Below are 25,213 nucleotides of genomic sequence, written 5' to 3'. Positions count from 1 at the left end.
TTGTCCATAAAATGTAAATGTAACAATACCACGAAACCGGAAAAATGCTTCCACAAGTGGCTGAGGCAGTAATGAAAGTAATTACACCTGTCACTTCTTTTTCTTGTTGCTGTTATTGTTGTCTAAAGTTTAGCTTGCTTCATTCTTTCCCTTAAACTTTTATCTTAGGTTTGGGGGTACACGTGCAGGTTTGTTGTAGGTCAATTTGTGTCACCGGAGTTTGTTGTACAGATGATTCCATCACCCAGGTATTAAGCCCAGTACCAATAGTTACCTTTTCTGCCCCTCTCCCTCCTCCCACCCTCCACCCTCAAGTAGAGGTGTCTCTTGCTCCCTTCTTTGTGTTCATGAGTTCTCCTCATTTAGCTCCCATTTATTTATTTTTTTGAGACGGAGTGTCACCCTGTCGCCCAGGCTGGAGTGCAATGGCGTGATCTTGGCTCACTGCAACGTCCGCCTCCCGGGTTCAAATGATTCTTCTGCCTCAGCCTCCCGAGTAGCTGGGATTACAGGTGCCTGCCACCACGCCCGGCTAATTTTTGTATTTTTAGTAGAGATAGGGTTTCACCATGTTGGCCAGGCTGCTCTCAAACTCCTGACCTCGTGATCCACCTGCCTCGGCCTCCCGAAATGCTGGGATTACAGGGCTGAGTGACCACGCCCAGCCTAGCTCCCACTTATAAGTGACAAAGAGCAGTATTTGATTTTCTGTTACTGCATTAGTTTGCTAAGGGTGATGGCCTCGAGCTCCATCCATATTCCTGTAAAAGACATGATCTCATTCCTTTTTCACAGTTGCATACTATTCCATGCATGCCTGTAATTCCCAAGCATGTAGAAATATTACAACACGATCCAGCGGCATAAAATGTGGTTTGAACCCACCCCCATCCTTTGGTTTTTCTCTTTCCCCCCTTCCCTTAACCTCCTACTTCTAGTTTTTAGCGTGCCTCCTTCTGTTTCTTTTTTATTTTATTTTTTTATTGAGACAGAGTCTTACTCTGTCGCCCAGGCTGGAGTGCAGTGGTGCAATCTCCGCTCACTGCAAGCTCCGCCTCCCGGGTTCACACCATTCTCCTGCCTCAGCCTCTCCGAGTAGCTGGGACCACAGGCACCTGCCACCACGCCGGGTTTTTTTTTTTTTTTTTTTTTTTTTTTGTATTTTTAGTAGAGACGGGGTTTCACCGTGGTCTCGATTTCCTGACCTCGTGATCCGCCCGCCTCGGCCTCCCAAAGTGCTGGGATTACAAGCGTGAGCCACCGCGCCCGGCCTGTTTCTTGTATGCTAAGGTTTGCATTACAGCTGGGAAAGTGGAGAAGAGACAATGTTTCTCCTCCAATGGAGTAAACAAAATTACGGGGATTAGAATGTGCCTGCTAAGAGCTCAGTAAACGTCATCTAGTGGTTACTAAGTGACCAAACAGGAAGCTGGGTGTTCATGCAGTCATGCCTGGATTCACTCACACTGCAGCCGCTGGTAGGGACAGATAGAGCAGGGTTGGGACAGATTTGGTGGAAGAAATCATAAGCTAAGGAGAAACCCTGGCGTGCAAAACAATCCTTCCTGGCCGGGTGCGGTGGCTCACGCCTGTAATCCCAGCTCTTTGGGAGGCCGAGGCGGGCGGATCACAAGGTCAGGAGTTCAAGACCAGCCTGGCCAATATGGTACAACCCCGTCTCTACTAAAAATTAAAAAAAAAAAAAAAAAAAATCGCCAGGCGTGGTGGCGGATGCCTGTCGTCCCAGCTACTCGGGAGGCTGAGGCAGGAGAATCGCTTGAACCCGGGAAGCGGAGGTTTTAGTGAGCCGAGATCGGCCCACTGCACTCCAGCCTGGGAGACAGAGCAAGACTGTCAGAAAACAAAAACAAAAACAAAAAAACATTCCCTCCTGGTAGCAGGCCTGATTCATCAGCAGCCCATAAAGGACTCTATTGACTTTTTGTCCTAGGTTAACCACAAACTGTGTCCCAGAAACTGCAGAGAGGCTCCCTTCAGGGTTCCCACGCTCATCCACATACACATACAGTCACGCATGCACACGGCTATTCACACTCGTGCATACACATATACATAAATATACATTGCAGGTGTGCACAGGTTTTCACACGCATCTGCACACGCACGCAGCTAAAGGCATATGTGCATTTTACACACGCACACATGCGTTCACGCACACATGAGGCATTTGCACACGTGCACAGGTGCACTCTGTGGTCTCTGCCCTTCCTCTCGGCACTCCTTCTCCTTCATGGATCCCTTCCTTTTGTGATTTCAAGAAAGCCTCTTTGGAGAAGGTCTTCATCTCCAACACCAACCTGTCAACCAAAATCCTGCCCCGTGTTGGCAGCACGGCCTTTGTAGACTGCATGCTGGGTCCAAATCACATTCTATGTTGTTTTCAGCAGTGCTCCCCTCGATGTGTGCCACAGCCCTCATCAAGAGGAGTCCAGAGCTGTCGTCATCAGCGCTACGATGCTGATCCTGTCTTTGTCCTCTATTCTCCTCTTTGCATACACAGCCAGCTCATCTACCGAAATGAGAACTCTTGTGTGTCAGGGTGTGTTTCTCCTCTTTGCAGCCCTGCTTTCCCCATTCCACTGAAACCCAGGCATACACACGCATGTACGGATACACTCACACCTGCATGTACACACGTGCATATACATGCATTGCACACATCGATTCACACATAGGTATGTACACCCATGCACATACACACTGCATATATGTGCAGATTTTCACACATACATGAGGCATCTGCACACGTGCACAGGTGCACTCAGTTTTTCACACTCATGCACACGCAGGCACACATGCATGCACACATATGCACATACATCAATAAATGCATAGCCCACACACATATTTACACATGCATGAAGCATTCTCATACCCATGAATACACGTTCATACATGCACACACAAGCATCCACTCAAGTACACACATTCACACATGCATGTACACACATGCACAGAAATACACACATACATGATACACATGCAACCCTTTCACAGTGCATGCACGGTGCACACACACATGCACACATGCACACATGCATGTCTGCATTGAACGCGTATTTGCGTATGCACAAGGCATTCACACAATCGTGCATACACATTCACACCTTCATGCACACAAATTCACATATGCATTTGCAGGCATGCAGTGATGTGCGCATACGTGCATTCAGATGTGTGAATTCATGCAAACACACACAAACAACACGCACACATACGGATGCATACACACACATGCATGCATACTGAGACACCCTGAGGCACACTGAGATGTCTGTAACATAATACAAATTGGGTGGTTATATTTGGCCTCTTGAAATTCAACAAAACCACAATACAATCCCTCATCTTTGGTCCAAAGCAGCTCCTGCCTCCTGACTTCTGCTCCAGTGGTGCGTCTGTTTTCCTAGAGTGTCGTCTGGGGCAACAACGCTTCTTTGAACTTTGCAAAAAGGCTTGGGATGTGTTGACCCAAGTCCAGCTCTGTGATCTCAAATAACTTAGCCAGTCTCTTTTGTTGCTTCTGTCTCACTAAAGAGAATAGGTTCCACTAGAATTTGACCATGGCAACCACAATCTTTCTTGTTTGTTTGTGTTTGAGACAGAGTCTTGCTCTGTCACCCAGACTGCAATGCAGTGGCAAGATCTCGGCTCACTGCAACCTCCGCCTCCTGGGTTCAAGCGATTCTCCTGTCTCAGCCTCCCGAGTAGCTGGGATTACAGGCACGCACCAACACGCTCAGCTAATTTGTGTGTTTTTAGTAGAGACAGGGTTTCACCAAGTTGGTCAGGCTGGTCTCGAACTCCTGACCTCATGTGAGCCACCTGCGTCTGCCTTCCAAAGTGCTGGGATGACAGGCGTGAGCCACCGCGCCTGGCTGGCAACCACAATGTTGAGCAGTTGCTCTGATTTTATTCTCATAACTTAGGGGTATTTGTTGTTACCCCAGCACAGAATGGAAAACTGGTGCCTGGGGTGGTTTAATAACCTGTGCAGGGTCACGCAGGTGGAAAACAGCAGGTGTGATTAAACCTTGTTTCTCTCTCTAGGTGGTTCTGTCGACCGTCTCTTGACCTGGCTGATTCCGAAGCTGCCTTCCGGCGCAGACATCCTGCACTGCTGGATTCCTCCTCCATCTTTTGCTCCTCGGTTATCCGATGTGGAGGGAAGCCCTCCCTCTCAAGTCATTGCCACCTTCTGTCCACGTTACCAAATGAGGTCACCGGTCCTCATCTGTGGGTTCCTTCATGCAGCGTTGCACGCCTCCACAAGCACGTTGCCGTTTCGAGAACTCTGGCTAGTGATGTCGCATCGTTGATGAGAGGCCACGTGGTCCTTCAGGTGGAAGCTGTGAACGAACATCCTGCGAGCCTGGATGTGGAGAAACAGGAACGCTTTTACACTGCTGGTGGGAGTGTTAACTAGTTCAACCATTGTGGAAGACACTGTGGCGATTCCTCAAGGACGCTGAACCAGAAATGCCATTTGACCCATCAATCCCGTTACTGGGTATATACCCAAAGGATTATAAATCATTCTACTATAAAGACACATGCGCACGTATGTTTATTGTGGCACTGTTCACAATAGCAAAGACTTTGGAACCAACCCAAATGCCCATCAATGGTAGACTGGATAAAGAAAATGTGGCACATACACAGCATGGAATTCTATGCAGCCATAAAAAAGGATGAGTTCATGTCCTTTGCAGGGACATGGATGAAGCTGGAAACCATCATTCTGCAGAAACCAACACAGGAAGAGAAAACCAAACACTGCATGTTCTCACTTATAAGTGGGAGTTGAACAATGAGAACACATGGATACAGGGAGGGGAACATCACACACTAGGGCCTGCTGGGGAGGTGGGAGGCTAGGGGAGGGAGAGCATTAGGACAAATACCTAATGTAGATGACAGGTTGATGGGTGCAGCAAACCACCATGGCACGTGTATGCCTATGTAACAAACCTGCACGTTCTGCACACGTACCCCAGAACTTAAAGTAGAATTAAAAGAAAAAAAAAAGAAAGAAAACAAGAAAAGAAAAGAAAATCATCCCAACCTGATACGGTATCAGGTTGCGCTGGTCATTTTATCATGTATCTCACTGGGATCTGAACTCATGCCAAGCTGGCAACAAGCCCTTCTGTGTGTAAGACACTCCCTGCAGCTTCAGGGAGGTCAGAAGCTCCACACACACACACACAAATCCTGTATAGCTCCGTCATCATCAAATGCCTGGAGGCTCCAGAAATGCGTGGTGCCCCCAGGGTGGTCGAAAGACTCAGCCACGGGGCTCCAATTTCTGTTCCCTCCCCTAAGCAACCAAGTTCCCTTTTTTTTTTTTTTTTTTTTTTTTTGAGATGGAGTCTCTCTCTGTCACCAGGCTGGAGTGCAGCGGCACGATCTCAGCTCACTGCAACCTTCGTCTTCTGGGTTCAAGCGATTCTCCTGCCTCAGCCTCCTGAGTAGCTGGGACTACAGGCACCCGCCACCCCGCCTGGCTAATTTTTGTATTTTTGGTAGAAACAGGGTTTCACCATGTTGGCCAGGATGGTCTCGATCTCCTTGAAGGAAGAGAGAGACCCTCTCATATTGTTTTATATACTCAGCACCTGTTTTAAGAAGAAACAACAAAGAAGTAAAACCAAAGACAGGCAGCCCGGCGCCAGGCCCAAAACCAGGCCTGGGCCTGCCTGCCCTAAACCCAGTAGTTAAAAATCAACTCGCAACTTAGAAACTGATGTTATTCATAGATTCCAGACATCGTATAGAAGAACACTGTGAAACTCCCTGCCCGTTCTGTTTCTCTCTGACCACAGGTGCACGCAGCCCCTGTCACGTACCCCTTGCCTGCTCAAATCAATCATGACCCTTTCATGTAAAATCTTTAGTGTTGTGAGCCCTTAAAAGGGACAGAAATTGTGCATTCGGAGAGCTCAGATTTTAAGGCAGTAGCTTGCCGATGCTCCCAGCTGAATAAAGCCCTTCCTTCTGCAACTCGGTGTCTGAGAGGTTTTGTCTGAGGCTCGTCCTGCTACACCCTGACCTTGTGATCCACCCGCCTCGGCCTCCCAAAGTGCTGGGATTACAGGCATAAACCACCGTGCCCGGCCCTTCCCTCCTTTTTATCTGGTCTCTCTACTCTCAGCCGCACCCCAACAGTTTGCCTTTCCTTCCTCACTGTTCATGCCTCGTGTTACCCTCAATTCCCAGATGCTTAGATGCCCTGTCCAGCTTGGGCAATGTCAGTCCACTGCTCCAGCACCTCTGCCTCCCCCGGCTCCTGGAAAGAAATTCAGCCCAGGGCCCTGACATGCAGGGGTGACTCTTGGATTTGGCCACAGTGCCCTCCCTCGCTCCTGGAATCGCTACGTCAGTTCTTGCCTCGGGGTCTTTGTGTGTGCTGTTCCCTCTGATTGGAGTACTCTCCTCTCACCACCCCCATATCCGTGTGGCCCTCACCTTCTCATCAAGAGGGTCTTTGGCTTCAGGGTCAACCCTTCCCTCACCTTCTCTCACCACTCTCTAGAAGCTTCTCTCCGGTACCTTCCTTCAGCTTTCTTCTTGGCTCTCAACATTCTCTGGCTATATTCATGTCTGCGACTATGCCTCCGTCTAATTCCACATCCACACTCACATCTACCTGCATTTACACCTGTATCTATCCATCTACCTGTCTATCCATTTATCTATTTACCTACGTATCTGACTACCTATCTAGCTATGCATTATCTATCCATCTATTTCTCTATCATCTATCTACATAGCTATCTATCCATGAACTCTCTATGCATCATCTATGTATCTATCGATCTATCGTCTATCTGCCTATTATCATCTATATATCTCTCCATCATCTATCTATGCATCATCTATTATCTATCACCTATCAATTATGTAGCCCATCTATCCTTTATCTGCCTATCTGTATCTATCTGCCTATCGTCATCTATGTATGTATCTGTCTATGCATCATCTCTCCATTATCTGTCTATCCATCTTATCATCTATGTAGCTCATCTATCATCTGTCTGTCTGCCTATCTACCTATATCTGTCTGCCCATCTATCTATCTCTATCATCTGTCTGCCTATCTATATCTATCATGTCTGCCTATCTATATCTATCCATCTATCATCTATCTGCCTATCTATATCTATCTATCTCTATCTAGCTATCTATCATCTGTCTGCCTATCTATATCTATCTATCATCTATCTTTTATCTGTCTGTCTGCCTATATCTATCTATCTATCATCAGTCTGTCTGCCTATCTAAATCTACTTATCTATCATCTGTCTGCCTATCTATATCTATCATCTATCTATCTATCTTTTATCTGTCTGCCTATCTCTATGTATCTATCTATCTATCTATCATCGGTCTGCCTATCTAAATCTACTTATCTATCATCTGCCTATCTCTATCTATCATCTGTCTGCCTATCTATATCTATCATCTGTCTATCTATCCGTCTATCATCTATCTATATATCTATCCATCATCTATTTATCATCTAGGTATCTCATCTATTATCTGTCTCTCTGTATCTCTAAATTATCTATCTAATCTATCTAATGTCAATCAATGGATCTGTATCTATTATCTAGTTATTAATCTAATATGCTTATGTATTATGTCATCAAATCTATTTGTCTATTATTTATATCCATCTGTCATCTATTGCCTGTCTATCTAATCTATGCATATCTAACTACCTGTTATCTATTATCTGTCAATCATCTAATCTATTTTTTTTTTTTTTTTTTCTGAGACGGAGTCTTGCTCTGTCACCCAGGCTGGAGTACAATGGTGCGATCTTGGCTCACTGCAACCTCCGCCTCCCTGGTTGAAGCGCTTCTCCTGCCTCAGCTTCCCGAGTAGCTGGGATTACAGGTGCGCGCCACTATGTCCAGCTAATTTTTTGTATCTTTAGTAGAGACAGGATTGCACCATGTTGGCCAGGCTGGTCTTGAACTCCTGAACTCATGATCCGCCTGCCTCAGCCTCCCAAAATGCTGGGATGACAGGCGTGAGCCACTGCACCCGGCTAATCTATCTCTTATCTATGACTATCAATCATCTATTATCTATGTATATCATCTGTTATTTCTCTGTTGTGCATCGGTTATCTAGTTTAGCTATTATGTAACTATATCATCTATCTATCATCAATCATCAAATCTATAAATCTTATGTACCTATGTATCTATGTACATCTGTATCCAGACCCAATTCTGTATCTATATCCATGTCTGTGTCTCTTTCTATATCTGAATCTATGACCGTATCTATTTTACACCTGTTTCCGTATTCATCTCTATGCCTCTGTCTCTCTATATCTATGTATCTATGCCCATATCTGTATCTGTACCTAGGTCCATTTCCACTCCTGTTTCATATCTGTGTCTAGATTTCCTTTCCCATTGCCTCTCTCCCTTTTAATCCTGGCTCCATTTCAGGTGAAAAACCAGTATCTGGCTCAGAGTTGACAATATTTGTGGGAAGAATAAATTCATCATTAAGTACATTCATGGATCTTCTCAATTAATTCTTAGTATTTCTCACGAGAAAACAGGAGACATGAGGTTTGGAGAAGGAGAATTTAATGGGAAGCAGAGGCTGTAAGTAGGGTGATTTGTTGTCCTAGGGGTGACTTTAGGGTTTAAAGCATCAGCCCTGGGCCAACACTGTAAGCACCATGAATTACAGTTTTTTTGTGTTTGTTTTTTGAGACGGAGTCTCATTCTGTTGCCCAGGCTAGAATGCAGCGGTGCAATCTCGGCTCACTGCAACCTCTGCCTCCTGGGTTCAAGCAATTCTCCTGCCTCAGCCTCCCGAGTAACTGGGATTACAGGAGTGTGCCACCACGCCTGGCTAATTTTTGTATTTTTAGTAGCAATGGGGTTTCGCCATGTTGGCTAGGCTGGTCTTGAACTTCCGACTTCGTGATCTGGCTGCCTCAGCCTCCCAAAGTGCTGGGATTACAGGGGTGAGTCACTGTGCCCGTGCCTGGCCAAGTACAGTAATTTTTATCCAACTGCATTCCTCTGTCTGAATAAGGAGCTGAGATCCTGCCTTTTTCTTTTCTTTGAGTTCTTACTGTCTTTGTGTAGCAGATTGTCTCCAGATCGCCTCCAGCAAAGAAAAGGAGGAAGTTGGAAAATAAAAAAATAAGAGCTTAGTGGCGTCTCTGCATGATTCCCTCTCAGTCTTTTGTCCTGAAGCTTCTCAGAACCCGCTGTTCACCACAGGACGTCTTGGTGAAACAGTCTCTGTATTATCTGCCTTATCTGTTAGGCAAATGCCAAATTCTTCCCTCTCTAGGACGACCAAGTTGTGCTCTGCTCTTAAACTGAGGAATGTCTGGAATTCAGGGGTCAGCCCAAATCACACCCAGGAGTAAAAGAAACTGAACATTCTCTACATGCAAGCCTCCATTCCCAGAATGCCCTCCTTTAAGCTCACGTTGCCTGAAAATTGAAGACGTGTGGGATTAACACAGCCAAGTGAAGCTCTTTCACAGAGGTAGCATGGGCTTGCATTGTGTATTATGTACCTATTGCATAGACGTAGCATGGACCTGCTTTATGTATTATGTGTCTCTTGCATAGACGTAGCATGGACCTGCTTTATGTATTATGTGTCTCTTGCATTATGTATTATGTACCTATTGCATAGACGTAGCATGGACCTGCTTTATGTATTATGTGTCTCTTGCATAGACGTAGCATGGACCTGCTTTATGTATTATGTGTCTCTTGCATAGACGTAGCATGCATTTGCATTACATATTATGTACCTATTGCATAGACGTAGCATGGACCTGCTTTATGTATTATGTGTCTCTTGCATAGATGTAGCATGGACCTGCTTTATGTATTATGTGTCTCTTGCATAGACGTAGCATGGACCTGCTTTATGTATTATGTGTCTCTTGCATAGACGTAGCATGCATTTGCATTACATATTATGTACCTATTGCATAGACGTAGCATGGACCTGCTTTATGTATTATGTGTCTCTTGCATAGATGTAGCATGGACCTGCTTTATGTATTATGTGTCTCTTGCATAGACGTAGCATGGACCTGCTTTATGTATTATGTGTCTCTTGCATAGACGTAGCATGCATTTGCATTACATATTATGTACCTATTGCATAGACGTAGCATGCACTTCCATTATGTATTCCATTATGTATTCTGTATCTATTGCACAGATGTAGCATGGACCTGCATTATGTATTACATATTACATATTATGTATCTATTGCATAGACGTAGCATGGACCTGCAGCTCTATGCTTCACGGAAGGCACCACGGTGGCAGCCTCCTTCTCAGTACTGGGGTGCTGGACGTCCCCAGATCCTCTGGGATCATTTCCTGTATCTATGTGCATGACCGTGCCTCATCCCTGAATGCTGCCCGATGCTGCGGCTTTGGTGTCTCTGCGATGATTCACACTGACAGATTTAAATCCCTAGGAGCGGTACCTCCGGTCCTGGAGGTGGGAAGGACAGACTTAGTGCCTGCTGGAACGTGACCAGAATGCATGCAGATCTCTGCTTTGCACCTGATGCAGAGCTAGGGGTCAGCACCATGGTGTAGACAGGTGTGTGTGTGTGTGTGTGTGTGTGTGTCTGGTATGTTATGGTCAGGGGAGTCGTTCTGATATTTTTTACATGCAAAGAATACCTCATTCTATAGCAGTGATTCTCATCTGGGAGTGGTTCTGTTCCCTAACTGCCACCCCGCCTCCCCCAACGCCACGACACTTGGCAATATCTAGGGACATTTTTGGTGGTCATAACAAGGTAGGGATGCTATGGGCATCTAGTGGGTGGAGACCAGGGATGCTGTACAGCACAGCCTCTTAATTATCCATCCCACATGGCAATGGTGTTGAGGTCAAGAAACTCTGGTTTAGCATGAGAGGCTCTGTCTGTTTATGTCTCATCTGGCCATCACCTAGCATCCATCTGTATCTACCTATCAATTTTCTTTGTCTATCTATTATCTATCTATCGATCTATCATTATCATCTATCTAACCATCATCTATCATCTGTTATCATCATCATGTGTCTAACTATATCATCACCATCATCTATCTATCCATCTATCACCTACCTATGCATCCATCCACCCACCTATCATCCATCCATCCATCCATCTACCCATCCACCTATCTATCCATCCACCCACCTGTCATGTGTCTATCCATCCATCCATCCATCCATCTACCCATCCACCTATCTATCCATCCACCTATCATGTATCTATCCATCCACCTATCCATCATGTATCTATCCATCCATCCACCCATTATCTATCCATCCATCCATCTACCCGTCCACCAATCATGCATCCACCCACCTATCATGTATCTATCTATCCAGCCATCTATCTATCCATCCACCCATCTACCTATCTATCTATCTATCTATCTATCCATCCATCCATCCATCTATCCATCCATCTACCCATCTTTCTATCTATCTATCTATCCATCCATCCATCCATCCATCTACCTGTCCACCTATCATCCATCCACCCATCATGTATCTATCCATCCATCCACCTATTATCTATCTATCCATCCATCTACCCGTCCACCAATCATGCATCCACCCATCATGTATCTATCTATCCAGCCATCTATCTATCCATCCACCCATCTACCCATCTATCTATCTATCTATCCATCCATCCATCTATCCATCCATCTACCCATCTTTCTATCTATCTATCCATCCATCCATCCATCCATCCATCCATCCATCTGCCCATCTATCTATCTGTGGCAGTTGTTTGCAACCAAGGAAAATTCTGCCCTTGAGGACATACTGCCTAACATCTGAGGGCATCTTTGGTTGTCACCACCTGATGGAGGAGATCCTGGCCTCTGGTGTGTGGATCCCAGGTACGCTGCTCAACACCTTACAGTGCCCAGGATGGCCCCACCACAGACAGTCCTCCAGTCTGAAATGTCAGCGGTGCTGAAGTTGAGAAACCCTGACATCAAGGTAATGGCTGGGCATAAGAGATTCTATCTATTTAACTATCAATCATCTATCAATCTATCAATCATCTGTCCTTCTTTCAATCTATCATATCCTATGTAGCTATCTATCCTGTTTATCATCTGTGTCTCTATCATCTATCCAGCATCTATCTATCATTTAGCCTCTCTGTATCTCTTTATCAATAATCTTTATCTATCTGTGTATCATCTATCTATATCTACCCAGCTATCACTATCATTTATCTGTCGATGACAGTGGTTTTCAATTCGAGGTGATTTTTCTCCCCTGGGGTCACTGTGTTGTATCTGAGGACAGCTTTGGTTATCACAACTGTGGGGGTGCTCCTGGTATCTGGTGGGTGGAGCCCAGGGGCGCTGCTCAACACACTAAGGTGAAGAGGACAGCCCCGCCCCGCCCCAGGAGAATCCTCCAGCTCACACATGCCAGCAGTGCTGAGGCTCAGAAACGTTTCAGAAAATGAAAGCATCTTAAGAGACTCAATGTTTGATGCAAAAACAGCAAACTTGGTGATACCCCTCCTGAAAGTGGAAGTTTCAGCACAAAACTGTTATCGAATCAGCCTCTGTGTCTCAAAGGCTCAACTTACAATCCCCATGACCTTGGAGTCACCGCCTTCGGTGGAAGGTACCATTTCCGGGCAAGTGGGTCACCGCCTTCGGTGGAAGGTACCATTCCCGGCAAGTGGCTCACCGCCTTCAATGGAAGGTACCATTTCCGGGCAAATGGGTCACTGCCTTTGGTGGAAGGTACCATTTCCGGGCAAGTGGGTCACCGCCTTCAATGGAAGGTACCATTTCCGGCAAGTGGGTCACCGCCTTCAATGGAAGGTACCATTTCCGGGTAAGTGGGTCACTGCCTTTGGTGGAAGGTACCATTTCCGGGCAAGTGGGTCACCGCCTTCAGTGGAAGGTACCATTTCCGGGCAAATGGGTCACCGCCTTCAATGGAAGGTACCATTTCCGGACAAGTGGGTCACGGCCTTTGGTGGAATGTACCATTCCTGGGCAAGTGGGTCACCGCCTTGGGTGGAACGTACCATTTCCGGGCAAGTGGGACCCCACTGTGGGATCTTAACCTGTCAGGCCTCTGAGCTGAAGCTCAGCCATTATCACCCCTGTGACCTGCACATATACATCCAGGTGGCCTGCAGGAGCCAAGAATTCTGGAGCAGCCAAAGAAAAAAACTACAAAGAAGTAAAACAGCCAGTTCCTGCCTTAACTGATTAACTAAAATTACAATATTTTACTATTGTGACTTGTCCCTGCCCCAGTTTAGCTCATCAATCAATTCTGTGACATTCTTCTTCTGGACAATCAGTCTTATGATCTCTCCACCATGCACCTTGTAACCCCCTCTTCTGCTGACAATAGATAACCACCTTTTGCTGTAATTTTCCATTACCTACCCAGCTCCTGTAAAGCCACACCTTCCCCATCTCCCTTCGCTGACTGTCTTTTCGGACTCAGCCCACTTGCACTCAAGTGAATACACAGCTTTATTGCTCACACAAAGCCTGTTTGGTGGTCCCTTCACGGGCGCGCGTGACTTATCCAGCAGTACTTCCTGCAGAACCCTGACCTTTTACAAAAATACACCACTTCAAAATGTATTGTGTGGATGGCTTCAGGATGGAAGCAGTCTCCACTCCTAAGCTTTGAGGGAGGAAGGGCTGAAAGTGATCGCTTAAGCCCCCTCTACCCCACCCAGCTTTCCCTTATAAATGAGATCCTATGCAGAGTTGGATAAGCTGTTACAGATCCACGGGTGCACACGCCTTTACCTGGAGCTATTGCATGTAAATTGTAAGGTTTTATTTAATTTTATAGGAAGGCCCTTCTTTTTCCTTTGCTTTTCTTTTTGTTTTGTTTTTCTCTCTAGCTTATCATTCATACTGACAGATCCTGATATCTACAGTGACTTGGGGAATTTTCAAAGGACAGCGCTAAAACCTCTGCTTGGGAGGCAGGTCGGGGTGTCAGTGACTAATGTGGTTTGCAGCAAACGCCTGGAGGGGCAGGGCTCTGACTGCAGGCTCCGTGTCTGTGCCCTTGGACAGAGGCTCAACCCAAGCGTCCGGGACTTTGAAGTTAGAAATGATATGTCCATGTCAAAGTCGCTAAATTAATTTCCGAGGGACCGGCAAACACTGCGGGGCAGCTGATATGAAATTGGAAGGGATTTGAAATGGAAATCCAAGGAGAGCCGCGGGGAAGGAGGGGAGAGGAATCATCACAGCAAGGGAGGGAAAGAGAGGAGCAGGAAAATGCAGAGCGGGGGCGCAGCTGATTTTCACCAACAGACTGTTTTGCGAGCTCTCCTTACATGCAAGGAGATCTTGTGTGTTTGTGTCCTGATAGATTTCAGTGCTGGACCATATTAAGGACAAGGAGAAACTCAGGCCATAGTAAGAAATGTCCGGCGTGTGGGGCAATTTCTTCTAAACTGGATGAGCCCATTTGGAGGACTGCTTGGGCCCAGGAGTTTGAGACCAGCCTGGGCAATACAGCAAGACCCTGTCTCTACAAAACGGAGCCTCTTAAACGTGCATTACAGCCACCTGGGCAGGGTGGGATTTGGGAGGCAGGTGCACGTCCAGTGACTGCTGTGACAAATGCCCACAGCACTAAACTGCTTTAGGTGACTTCAAGCAACACCAATAGATGATCTTGCAGTCCTAGAGGTCAGAACTCCGAAATGGGTCTCCCCGGGGTAAAATCCAGGTATTGGCATGGCTGGTTCCTTCTGGAGCCTGTAAGGGAGACCCCATTTTCTGACCATTTCTGTCTGCTACGGAATGCATTTTTTTTTTTTTTTTTGAGATGGAGTCTCACTCTGTCACCAGGCTGGAGTGCAGTGGTGCAATTTCGGCTGGCTACAACCTCCGCCTCCCGGGTTCAAGTGATTCTCCTGCCTCAGCCTCCCAAGTAGCTGGGACTACAGGCATCCACCACCACACCTGGCTAATTTTTGTATTTTTAGTAGAGATGGGGTTTCACCATCTTGGCCAGGCTGGTCTTGAACTCCTGACCTTGTGATCTACCTGCCTCAGCCTCCCAAAGTTCTGGGATTATAGGTGTAAGGCACCACACCCGACATAATTTTTATTAATAATGGTTTTGAGCATCCAATGTCCCATTTGGTTATAGATAGAGGAATGGCAGGGTATGAATAGGTTGATGTGGTTACTCTGTTGAAAACGCTAAGAACCACCTTTCTGGGAATTGTAGAGGGTAGGTAATTGCAACTGTCTTCTATCTTCTAGGTGCTATGTCTGTGGACACACCCTAGGATATATTTTCTTCTCTGTCTTTCCAATCGAGTCCACATAAACACGAGGCAAGAATCTTAGATGGGAAAATAAGGAAAAAGCAACCAGTGACCTGAGGCAGGGGTAAAGAAAGGAGAGAGACTTCCTTGGAGTTGGCGTTCATTTAGCAGAGTAAAAGCAGTGTGCAATTTTTCTAAGCACTCGTGGGTCCAAACACCATCTCCTTCTTTCCAAAAGGAATATCTTCCCATCCACAGGAAGGCAAGAAAAAGGAGTGGACCGTTGTTTCAGGTAAAAACTTGGCTGCATCTTTTGAGAAGTGTCTGTTCCTACCCTTTGCCCACTTTTTGATGGGGTTGTTTATTTTTTGTTGTTGTTGTAAATTTATTTAAGTTCCTTGTAGATTCTGGATATTATACCTTTGTCAGGTGGATAGATTGCAGAAATTTTCTCCCATTCTGTAGGTTGCCTGTGCGGCCAACAAACATATGAAAAAAAAAGCTAATCATCCCTGGTTATTAGAGAAATGCAAATCAAAACCACAATGAGATACCATCTCAGGCCCGTTAGAATGGCAATTATTAAAAAATCAGGAAAAAACAGATGCTGGCAAGGCTGTAGAGAAATAGGAATGCTTTTACACTGTTGCTGGACATGTAAATTAGTTCAACCATTGTGGAAGACAGTGTGGCGATTCCTCAAGGATCTAGAACCAGAAATACTATTTGACGCAGCAATCCTATTACTGTGTATCTACCCAAAGGATTATAAATCATTTTACTATAAAAACGCATGCACACATATGTTTACTGCAGCACTATTCACAATAGCAAAGACTTGGAACCAACCCAAATGCCCATCAATGATAGACTGAATAAAGAAAATGTGGCACATAGACACCATGGAATACTATGCAGTCATAAAAAAGGATGAGTTCATGTCCTTTGCAGGGACAGGGATGAAGCTGGACACCATCATTCTCAGCAAACTAACACAAGAACAGAAAACCAAACACCTCATGTTCTCACTCATAAATGGGAGTTGAAAAACGAGAACACATGGACGCAAGGAGGGGAACATCACACACTGGGGCCTGCTGGGGGTTGGGGGGCAAGGGGAGGGAGAGCATTAGGACAAATGCCTAATGCATGTAGGGCTTAAAACCTAGATGACGGATTGATGGGTACAGCAAACCACCATGGCACATGTATACCTACGCAACAAACCTCCACGTTCTGCACATGTATCCCAGAACTTAAAGTAAAAAACAAAAAACAAACAACAACAACAACAAAAAAAACTTAACTGCATCTCGAATGCATATCACGAAGTGAAAGAAGCCACTTTCCAAGGGGTACTTACTGCATGAAGGCATGTATATGACTTTGTGGACCCGGCAAATACAGAGACAAAAAACAGACCAGTGCTTGCCAGAGGTTAGGGCTGAGGATTGGGGTTGCCTGTGGATGGGCAAGGTGAGGGAATTCTCTGCAGTCATGGACTTGTTCTGAATCCTGATGGGGTCTTGGGTACCTGAATGCATACATGTATTAAAATGTATGAGTGTGCACCAAACAACAGAGAATGGCATACTGAAAGAGTGCAGGCTTGTCTTGTAGCACAAGACAAGGGCTTGCAATTACCTGCCCTCTGCCAGTCCCAGGAAGGTTGTTCTTGGCGTTTCAACAGACTAACAACATCAACCTTAAAAGGTTGAAGATGGGATTCCCACAGGATCCAGCAAATGCACTTCTGGGTCTATGCACCCCCTCCCTCAAATTGGGACTTGAACCAATATTCGCACACCTGTGTTCATAGCAGTGTTACCATAGCCCCAACGTGGAAGGCCCCCTAAGTGGTCATTGGCAGATAAATAGGTAAGCAAAATGTGGTCTGTCTATACGGTGGAATATTATTCAGCCTTTAAAAAGGACAGAAACTCTGGTCAAGCACTGACAAACCATGAGGACATTATGCTGAGTAAAAGAAACCAGTCCTAAAAAGGAAAAATACTCTATGATACCGCTTGAATGAGGTCCTCAGAGCCATCACATTGGGACCAAAAGAAAGAAAGTCGAATGGGCCAGGTGCAGTGGCTCCTGCCTGGAATCCCAGCACTTTGGGAGGCCAAGGCAGGTGGATCACCTGAAGTCAGGAGTTCGAGACCAGCCTGGCCAACAGGGTGAAACCTTGTCTCTACTAAAAATGGTGCCTGTAATCCCAGCTACTCGGGAGGCGGAGGCAAGAGAATTGTTTGAACCCGGGAGGCAGAGGTTGTAGTGAGCCGAGATTGTGCCACTGCACTCCAGCCTGGGTGACAGAGCAAGACACTGTCTCAAAAAAAAAAAAAAAAAAAAGTTACAATGGTAAATTTGATGCTATGCATATTTTATCATAATTCATTTTTTAATTAAAAATACACCTGCATTCAAAACGTGCTACTTGAGAGAGAGCACACAAAGTCAGCCTTAGGGTTAGGAACTAAATATTGGAAGTGCTGTCTGCATTTCTTTATATGTCATGGTTTTAAAAGGTTTATCTATGTGTGGTGCAGCATCAGGGGCATCCATAATGGGCACGTATAACATCTGCACACCTGCAGATGTGCACTGGGGTACAGGCTAGAATGCTTTGCTCACAAAGGTGTGCACCAAACCTGGGAGCCTGCAGGTGTGGCCAGCACCCCACACCTAACTCTCACCGACTGGTCCAGAATCTAGCTGAGAATCTAGCTGAATCTAGCAGAATCTAGCTCCAGAATTGAGCTGAAAGTGCTGCCGAAATGTTTTGATTGGAGAAAGGCCAGGCATGTCATTGTCACTGGGTGCTTGACAAAGGCCAGCCCTGATGTCTTCCATCCCCAAGTCACTTTCCCCAGAGTAGGTATGGAATTGGCTCTATGCAGATGTGGGAACTGCTTCTTAGAGAGGGATGGTGGATCCCGGCCAGCATGGATGCTAGCAGGTGGAGGCCGGTGGGATGTTCACACGCACCAGCTTCTCCTCTACGCCTCTGCATCCCAGACCCTGGGAGATACCCAGATTCCTGCCCCTCCGCACTTGGACAGGGAGAAACCTCTCCTTTGAAGATGAAGCAGTGGTGCTCAGGGGCTGCTGTGGATCTCAGGGGTGTTTTCTTTCTTTTCTTGTTTTGGTCTGGAAGAGACTGATAACTCACTTGGAATTTTAATGTATTCTGTAGTTAAGCAAGTCTAAAATCTTGCGCATATAGTTTTAAATGTCTGTCATGGTTGGTTCTTCAAAGGGAGTGATTCGGACCTCCCAGGGCTTATCTGGAAATGTCTGCCGACATTTTCAGTTGTCACAAGGGAGGTGGAGGAGGTAGGTGCTCCTGGCCCCTGGTGGGTGGACCTCGGGGATGCTGCTCAACACCCAACAGTGCACAGGATGGACGGCCCCACCACAGAGAGTCATGCACCGCCAAATATCGGCAGCACTGAGGCTGAAAAAGACTGTTAGCATGACTGACTCTCTCTCTCACATTGCTCCTTCTCTCTTCTCCCTTTTCCCCTCCTTCCTTCCTTCACCCATCTCTCTGTGTATCAATCTATAGTTCTCTTTTCCTTAACCTCTCTCTAATCAATCTATCTACCCATCCATCTATCTAGTCCATCCATCCATGCATCCATCATGTATCTGTCTATCCATCCATCCATCCATCATCTATCAATCCATCCATCTATCATCTATGTATCTAGTCTATTTATCATCTATCTATCATCTATCTATCTACACATCTATCTATCATGTACCCATCTGTGCCTCTGTATGTGACACCAAGAGAGATGCCCAGCTTCCTGCCTATTGGCACTCAATGATAGAGAAGACAGGCTGGGAAACCTCTGTCTTCTATCTATTACCTAGGTATCTGTGTATCTATCCATCAATCTACCCACCCAGCCATCCATCCATCCATCCATCCATCCATCCACCCACCCACCTATCTATCTATCCACCTATTTATCTACTCTATGTATTTATCTATCTATCTTGCTATCATCTATCTATTTATCTATCTGGGTATCCATCAATCCATCCATGGATCCATCCATCCATCTATATAATCTGTCTATCCATCTATCTACTCTGTATTTATTTATCTAGCTAGCTGTCATCTATCTATTTATCTATCTCCCTATCTATATCTATTTATCCACCTACGTACCCATCCATCCATCCATTTCTCTATCATGTATCTATCCATCCATCATCTGTCTACCTACCTATCTACACATCCATCTGTCTCTAATCCATCTATCATCTATCTACCTGCCTATCTACCCATCCTTCTATCTATCTATCTATCTATCTATCTATCATCTATCTCTAATCCATCCATCAGCTATGGCAGTGGTTTGCAACCAGGCACAACTGTACTTCCCACAGGACCCTTGCTGATGTCTGGAGACGTATTTGGTCATCTTGACTCCGGGGTGGAGGGTGTGCTTCTGGCTTCTCCTGGGTAGAGGCCACCAGGGATGTTGGTAAATGCCCTCTAGTGCACAGGATGGCCCCACCATAGACAATCATCCAGCCCCAAACACCAACACTCCCCAGACGGCAGATACTTTGAGTAGCCAATCATGTCATCCCACAAACGTTACACATTTTTACACATTCATGAAAGGAATTTGTGAAAAAGCCGAGGTCTAGGTGCCTGTCCACTTGCTGCTGTTTACTGCTCCGTCCTGGCCTCCGGCGGGTAGTTTATACACTCTCTGAAATGCATCCATTCCTTTGATATATTAATGCTTCATTCACCCCTTTCCAAGCAGAAAGCTGCCGTTAGTCCTGCCTGGTGACTCTTTCTGTCACTTCTGCAGGGGAATTATTCTGCGTATATAACTTAACCATGAGCCGTCTGTCCTAACACCTAAGGCATATTCTGTAAGCAATCCTTGTACTGTTGGCAGCTGCCTGAGTGCTGTCAATCATCCGGGACACTTTTACGACTTCCTCCAGCCACAGGAAGGGCGCACCGCAATTTATGCTGTCTCCTTGGAGGCCCTGAATTCTAAAACATCGACTGCTGTATTTTTTACCCTGCTTTGCCACTTACAAAAATTTCCACGGCTAGAATTTCAAAGACTTGCAGAAAATGAAGAAACCGAATTGGATCAATTCATTTCCGTTTTTTTGAAGGTTGCTACGAACACGTCACCAGCTCCATCTCCCTTATCCTTTAGAAAGAGGGTGCTGGAGCTTTCAACGAAGCAGGACTTTTGCTAGAAATGAGCTTTAAAATCTGCTTGCCTGGGTCAGGATACCTGAAGGTCAAAGAAGAAAGTGAAGCCACATGAAAGTCATTTATATTCCAATCTGTGGTCTGGGTTACTTTAAGGCCAACCCAGGAGATGGGGGAAGGAGGCTTGGCTCTCAACCAGGAAAAATTGTGAGATTATATTGCCTAGATGTTACATGTTTATACATTGAGAAGGGTAAAAAGCAGCATCGTAGGAAGACAGGCTAAGACCTTGAAGAGGTAGCTATGTTTTTTTCTTTTCTTTTTTTTGAGACAGAGTCTTGCTCTGTCTCCCAGGCTGGAGTGCAGTGGTGCGATCTCGGTTCACTGCAACCTCCGCCTCCTGGGTTCACGCCATTCTCCTGCCTCAGCCTCCCGAGTAGCTGAGATTACAGGAGCCCACCACCACGCCCGGCTAATTTCTGTATTTTTAGTAGAGACGGGGTTTCACCTTCTTGGCCAGGCTGGTCTTGAACTCCTGACCTCGTGATCCACCCGCCTCAGCCTCCCAAAGTGCTGGGATTACAGGCATCAGCCACCGCACCTGGCCTATAGCTATCTTTTTCTTTCTGGGGCATTGACTTGACATGGAAATTAACTGTTTGACAGGAGTCTTCCACAACTTGATGTCTAAAGGTCAAGATATGATTCTGTGGAGTATGTCTCAAAAGCCCTGTCCGGGGTACCCAGTATTGGAACATTCCGGATGAAAATACAGTCATGTGTCATTTTTTTCTTTCTTTCTTTTTTTTTTTTTGAGATGGAGTTTCCCTCTCGTCGCCCAGCCTGCAGTGCAATGGCGCAATCTCGGCTCACTGCAACCTCCACCTCCCAGGTTCAAGCGATTCTCCTGCCTCAGCCTCCTGAGTACCTGGCATTACAGGCACCCGCCACCACGCCCAGCTAATTTTTTGTATTTTTAGTTTAGATGAGTTGTCGCCATGTTGGCCAGGCTGGTCTCAAACTCCTGACCTCAGGTGACCTGCCCGCTTCGGCCTCCCAAAGTATTGGGATGACAGGCGTGAGCCATGGCGCCCGGCCATGTGTTGCTTAACGATGGGGATACATTCTGGGCAACGTGTGATCGGGGGATTTCATGGCTGTGCAAAAATTGTAGAGCACACTCGCACAAACCTAGGTGGTATAGCCTACCACACACCTAGGCTATGTGCTACTGCTCATTGCCCTTAAACTGCAAACCTAATTCCAGTGTAAACCAAAAATAAAATTCTAAGCCCCAGCCATCTCAACGGACCCTTCCTCTCAGTTAACGGCATTCCAAAGTTAAGCTGAAAAACTAGTTCAGAGGCCGGGCCCAGGGGCTCACGCCTGTCATCCCAGCGCTTCAGGAGGCTGAGGAGGGTGGATCATGAGGTCAGGAGTTCAAGACCAGCCTGGCCAACATGGTGAAACCTCGTCTCTACTAAAAATACAAAAATATTAGTCAGGCGTGGTGGTGGATGCCTGTAATCCCAGCTACTTGGGAGGCTGAGGCAGAAAATTGCTGGAACCCGGGAGTGGAGGTTGCAGTGAGCTGAGATTGCTCCATTGCACTCCAGCCTGGGTGACAGAGCGTGACTCTGTCTCAAACAAACAACTAGTTCAGGCCATGATGGAAGTGTGGGTTGGACATGTCTCCTAATACCCTCCTCCTCTGTGGAATTCAGGAAAAGGCGAGCAGTATTCACATCAACATAGACGTTAATTCTGGTGAGAAATGTTGATAATCTATTGAAGCCTGCTACCTAGAGGCTTCATCTGCATGATGAAACCTTGGTTTCCACAACCCCATGTCTTAACCCAGCCATTCTTCTTGATAATAACTCTTTCAACCACCAACTGCCAATCAATCAGAATTTTTTTTCTTTTTGAGATGGAGTCTCGCTCTGTCACCCAGGCTGGAGTGCAGTGGCATGATCTCGGCTCACTGCAACCTCCATCTCCTGGGTTCAAGTGATTCTCCTGCCTCAGCCTCCCGAGTAGCTGGGACTACAGGCATCCATCACCATGCCTGGCTATTGTTTGTGTGTGTGTGTGTGTTTAGTAGAAAATGTTTAAATCTACCTATGACCTGGAAGGAACCAACGTACATCCTACATGTATTGACTGATGTCTCATTAAAAGGTATAAAACCAAGCTGTGCCCAACCACCTTGGACACGTGTCATCAAGACCTGCGGAGTCTGTGTGACAGGTGCATCCTTAACCTTGGCAAAAGCAATGTTCTCAATTTTGATTGAGACCTGACTCAGGTACTTTTTTTAATGTTTTCCCCTACACATACATGCCTATGATAAAGTTTAATTTATTAATTAGGCACAGTAAGAAATTAACAGTAACTAATAATTGCCTTTTTTTTTTTTCGAGATGAAGTCTCCCTCTGTTGCCCAGGCTGGAGTGCACTGGTGCGATCTTGGATCGCTGTGACCTCTGCCTCCCAGGTTCAAGCAATTCTTCTGCCTCAGCTTCCTGAGTAGCTGGGATTATAGGCATGCACCAACATGCCCGGCTAATTTTTGTATTTTTAGTAGAGACAAGGTTTCACCATATTGGCCGGGCTGGTCTCGAACTCCTGACCTCATGATCCGCCCGCCTTGGCCTCCCAAAGTGCTGGGATTACAGGCGTGAGCCACCGCATCCAGCTCAACAGTAATAATAAAATAGAAAAATGATAACTATATGCCAGCATCACTACTCTTGTGCATTGGATCCATTATGAAGTAATGTGAGGGTTACTTGAACGTAAACACTACAATACGGCCACTGTTGATTTGGGTGGTGTGGGTAGTGCAGACAGCGTGGAGGGGCTGGCAAAGCGATGATTCAGGTTCCAGGCAGGATATAGTGGGACAGGGCTGTTTGACCTCACTATTGGGAATGATGTGCAATTTAAAACTTATACATTATTTACTTCTGGAATTTCCCATTTAATATTTTCAGACCACAGTTGACTTTGGGTAACCGAAACCGGGAAAAGCAAAAGTGCAGATAAGGGGGGGATGACCTTAGGTACTTCTGGGTTCACAACAGCATATGACTGTACTGAATGCTGTAGGTAACTGTAACACAATGGTAAATATTTGTGTATTTAATCGTATCTAAACATAGAAAAGGCACAGTAAAAATACAATATGACAGTCTTATGTAATCTTATCTTAATCTTATGTCATGTTATGTTATGTCATCTTAACACACTGCATATGCTAATATGCAGTCCAGTAGGCCATTCTTGCATTGCTCTAAAGAAATATCTCAGGCGGGGTAATTGATGACGTGGACAACCAAACTGTCCTGTGGTCTAGTGGGCAGGGACCTGGGGGCCATCAGTGGCTGTAGGACTTTTTTACCCCTCTGTTTCCTGGCCTAAATATGTGATGGCTATGCTTCACCTTAAGTGGTAAGAGGTTTGATTTTTGTTTTTAAGACAGAGTCTCCCTCTGTCCCCAAGGCAATGGCGTGATCTCAGCTCACTGCAACCGCCGCTCCCAGGTTTAAGCCATTCTCCTGCCTCAGCTTCCTGAGTAGCTGGGATTACAAGCACCTGCCACCACGCCTGGCTAACTTTTGTTTTGTTTTGTTTTGTTTTGTTTTGAGATGGAGTATTGCTCTGTCGCCCAGGCTGGAGTGCAGTGGTGCGATTTCAGCTCACTGCAAGCTCCGCCTCCCAGGTTCACACTATTCTCCTGCCTCAGCCTCCCGAGTAGCTGGGACTAGAGGCGCCACCATGCCCGGCTAATTTTTTGTATTTTTAGTAGAGACGGTGTTTCACCATGTTGGCCATGCTGGTCTTGAACTCCTGACCTTGTGATCTGCCTGCCTCGGCCTCCCAAAGTGCTGGGATTACAGGCATGAGCCACTGTGCCTGGCCTAATTTTTGTGTTTTTAGTAGAGACGGGGTTTCATCATGTTGGCCAGGCTGGTCTCAAACTCCTGACCTCAAGATCCACCCACCTTGGCCTCCCAAAGTGCTGGGATTACAGGCATAAGCCACTGCGCCTGGCCTAATTTTTGTATTTTTAGTAGAGATGGTGTTTCACCATGTTGGCCAGGCTGGTCTTAAACTCCTGACCTCGTGATCTGCCCACCTCGGCCTCCCAAAGTGCTGGGATTACAGGCATGCATCACCACGCCTGGCTAATTTTTTGTATTTTTAGTAGAGACGGGGTTTCACCATGTTGGCCAGGCTGGTCTTGAACTCCTGACCTCGTGATCTGCCTGCCTTGGCCTCCCAAGCTGGGATGACAGGCGTGAGCCACCGCACCCGGCCAGTGGACAGGTTTAAATGAAATGGTGCTGGAAATATCCTGGCATAAAATAAGGGTGCCATGGGTAGAAGCAAAGCCTTCTTGAAAACAGAAACCATATCTGCATTGATTATTTTCAAGGAGACTGAACCAAAAAATAACTCAGCTTGAGGACTGGCCCGTCTCTGTGGCAGTGGCCCGTCTCTGTGACAGCCTGTGGTCATAACTCATGCCTCAATCCCTGGCACACACCGGTAAGCCCAGTGCTTTCAGAGGCCAAAGCAAGAGGATGGCTTGAGTCCGGGAGTTTGCAACCAGCCTGGGCAACACAGTGAGATCCCCGTCTCTGCTAAAAATAAAAAGT

At 46.1% G+C, this 25,213-nt stretch overlaps 1 protein-coding gene across 1 annotated transcript in view; it reads right to left on the bottom strand.

Annotated features, from left to right (window-relative positions):
* Positions 1-3,294: 3,294 nt before the first annotated feature.
* The window catches only part of DHRSX (dehydrogenase/reductase X-linked), a 347,670-nt gene continuing 325,751 nt past the window's right edge, over positions 3,295-25,213 (bottom strand). The window contains exon 7 of the mRNA XM_063805051.1: positions 3,295-4,393. Within this exon, the coding sequence (XP_063661121.1) occupies positions 4,268-4,393 (126 nt within the window). The 3' untranslated portion in view covers positions 3,295-4,267. The remainder of the gene's footprint in view (positions 4,394-25,213) is intronic.

Source organism: Pan troglodytes, chromosome Y, assembly GCF_028858775.2.
Source record: "Pan troglodytes isolate AG18354 chromosome Y, NHGRI_mPanTro3-v2.0_pri, whole genome shotgun sequence".
Taxonomy (NCBI): Eukaryota; Metazoa; Chordata; class Mammalia; order Primates; family Hominidae; genus Pan; species Pan troglodytes.
This window is presented reverse-complemented; position numbering and strand designations above follow the sequence as displayed.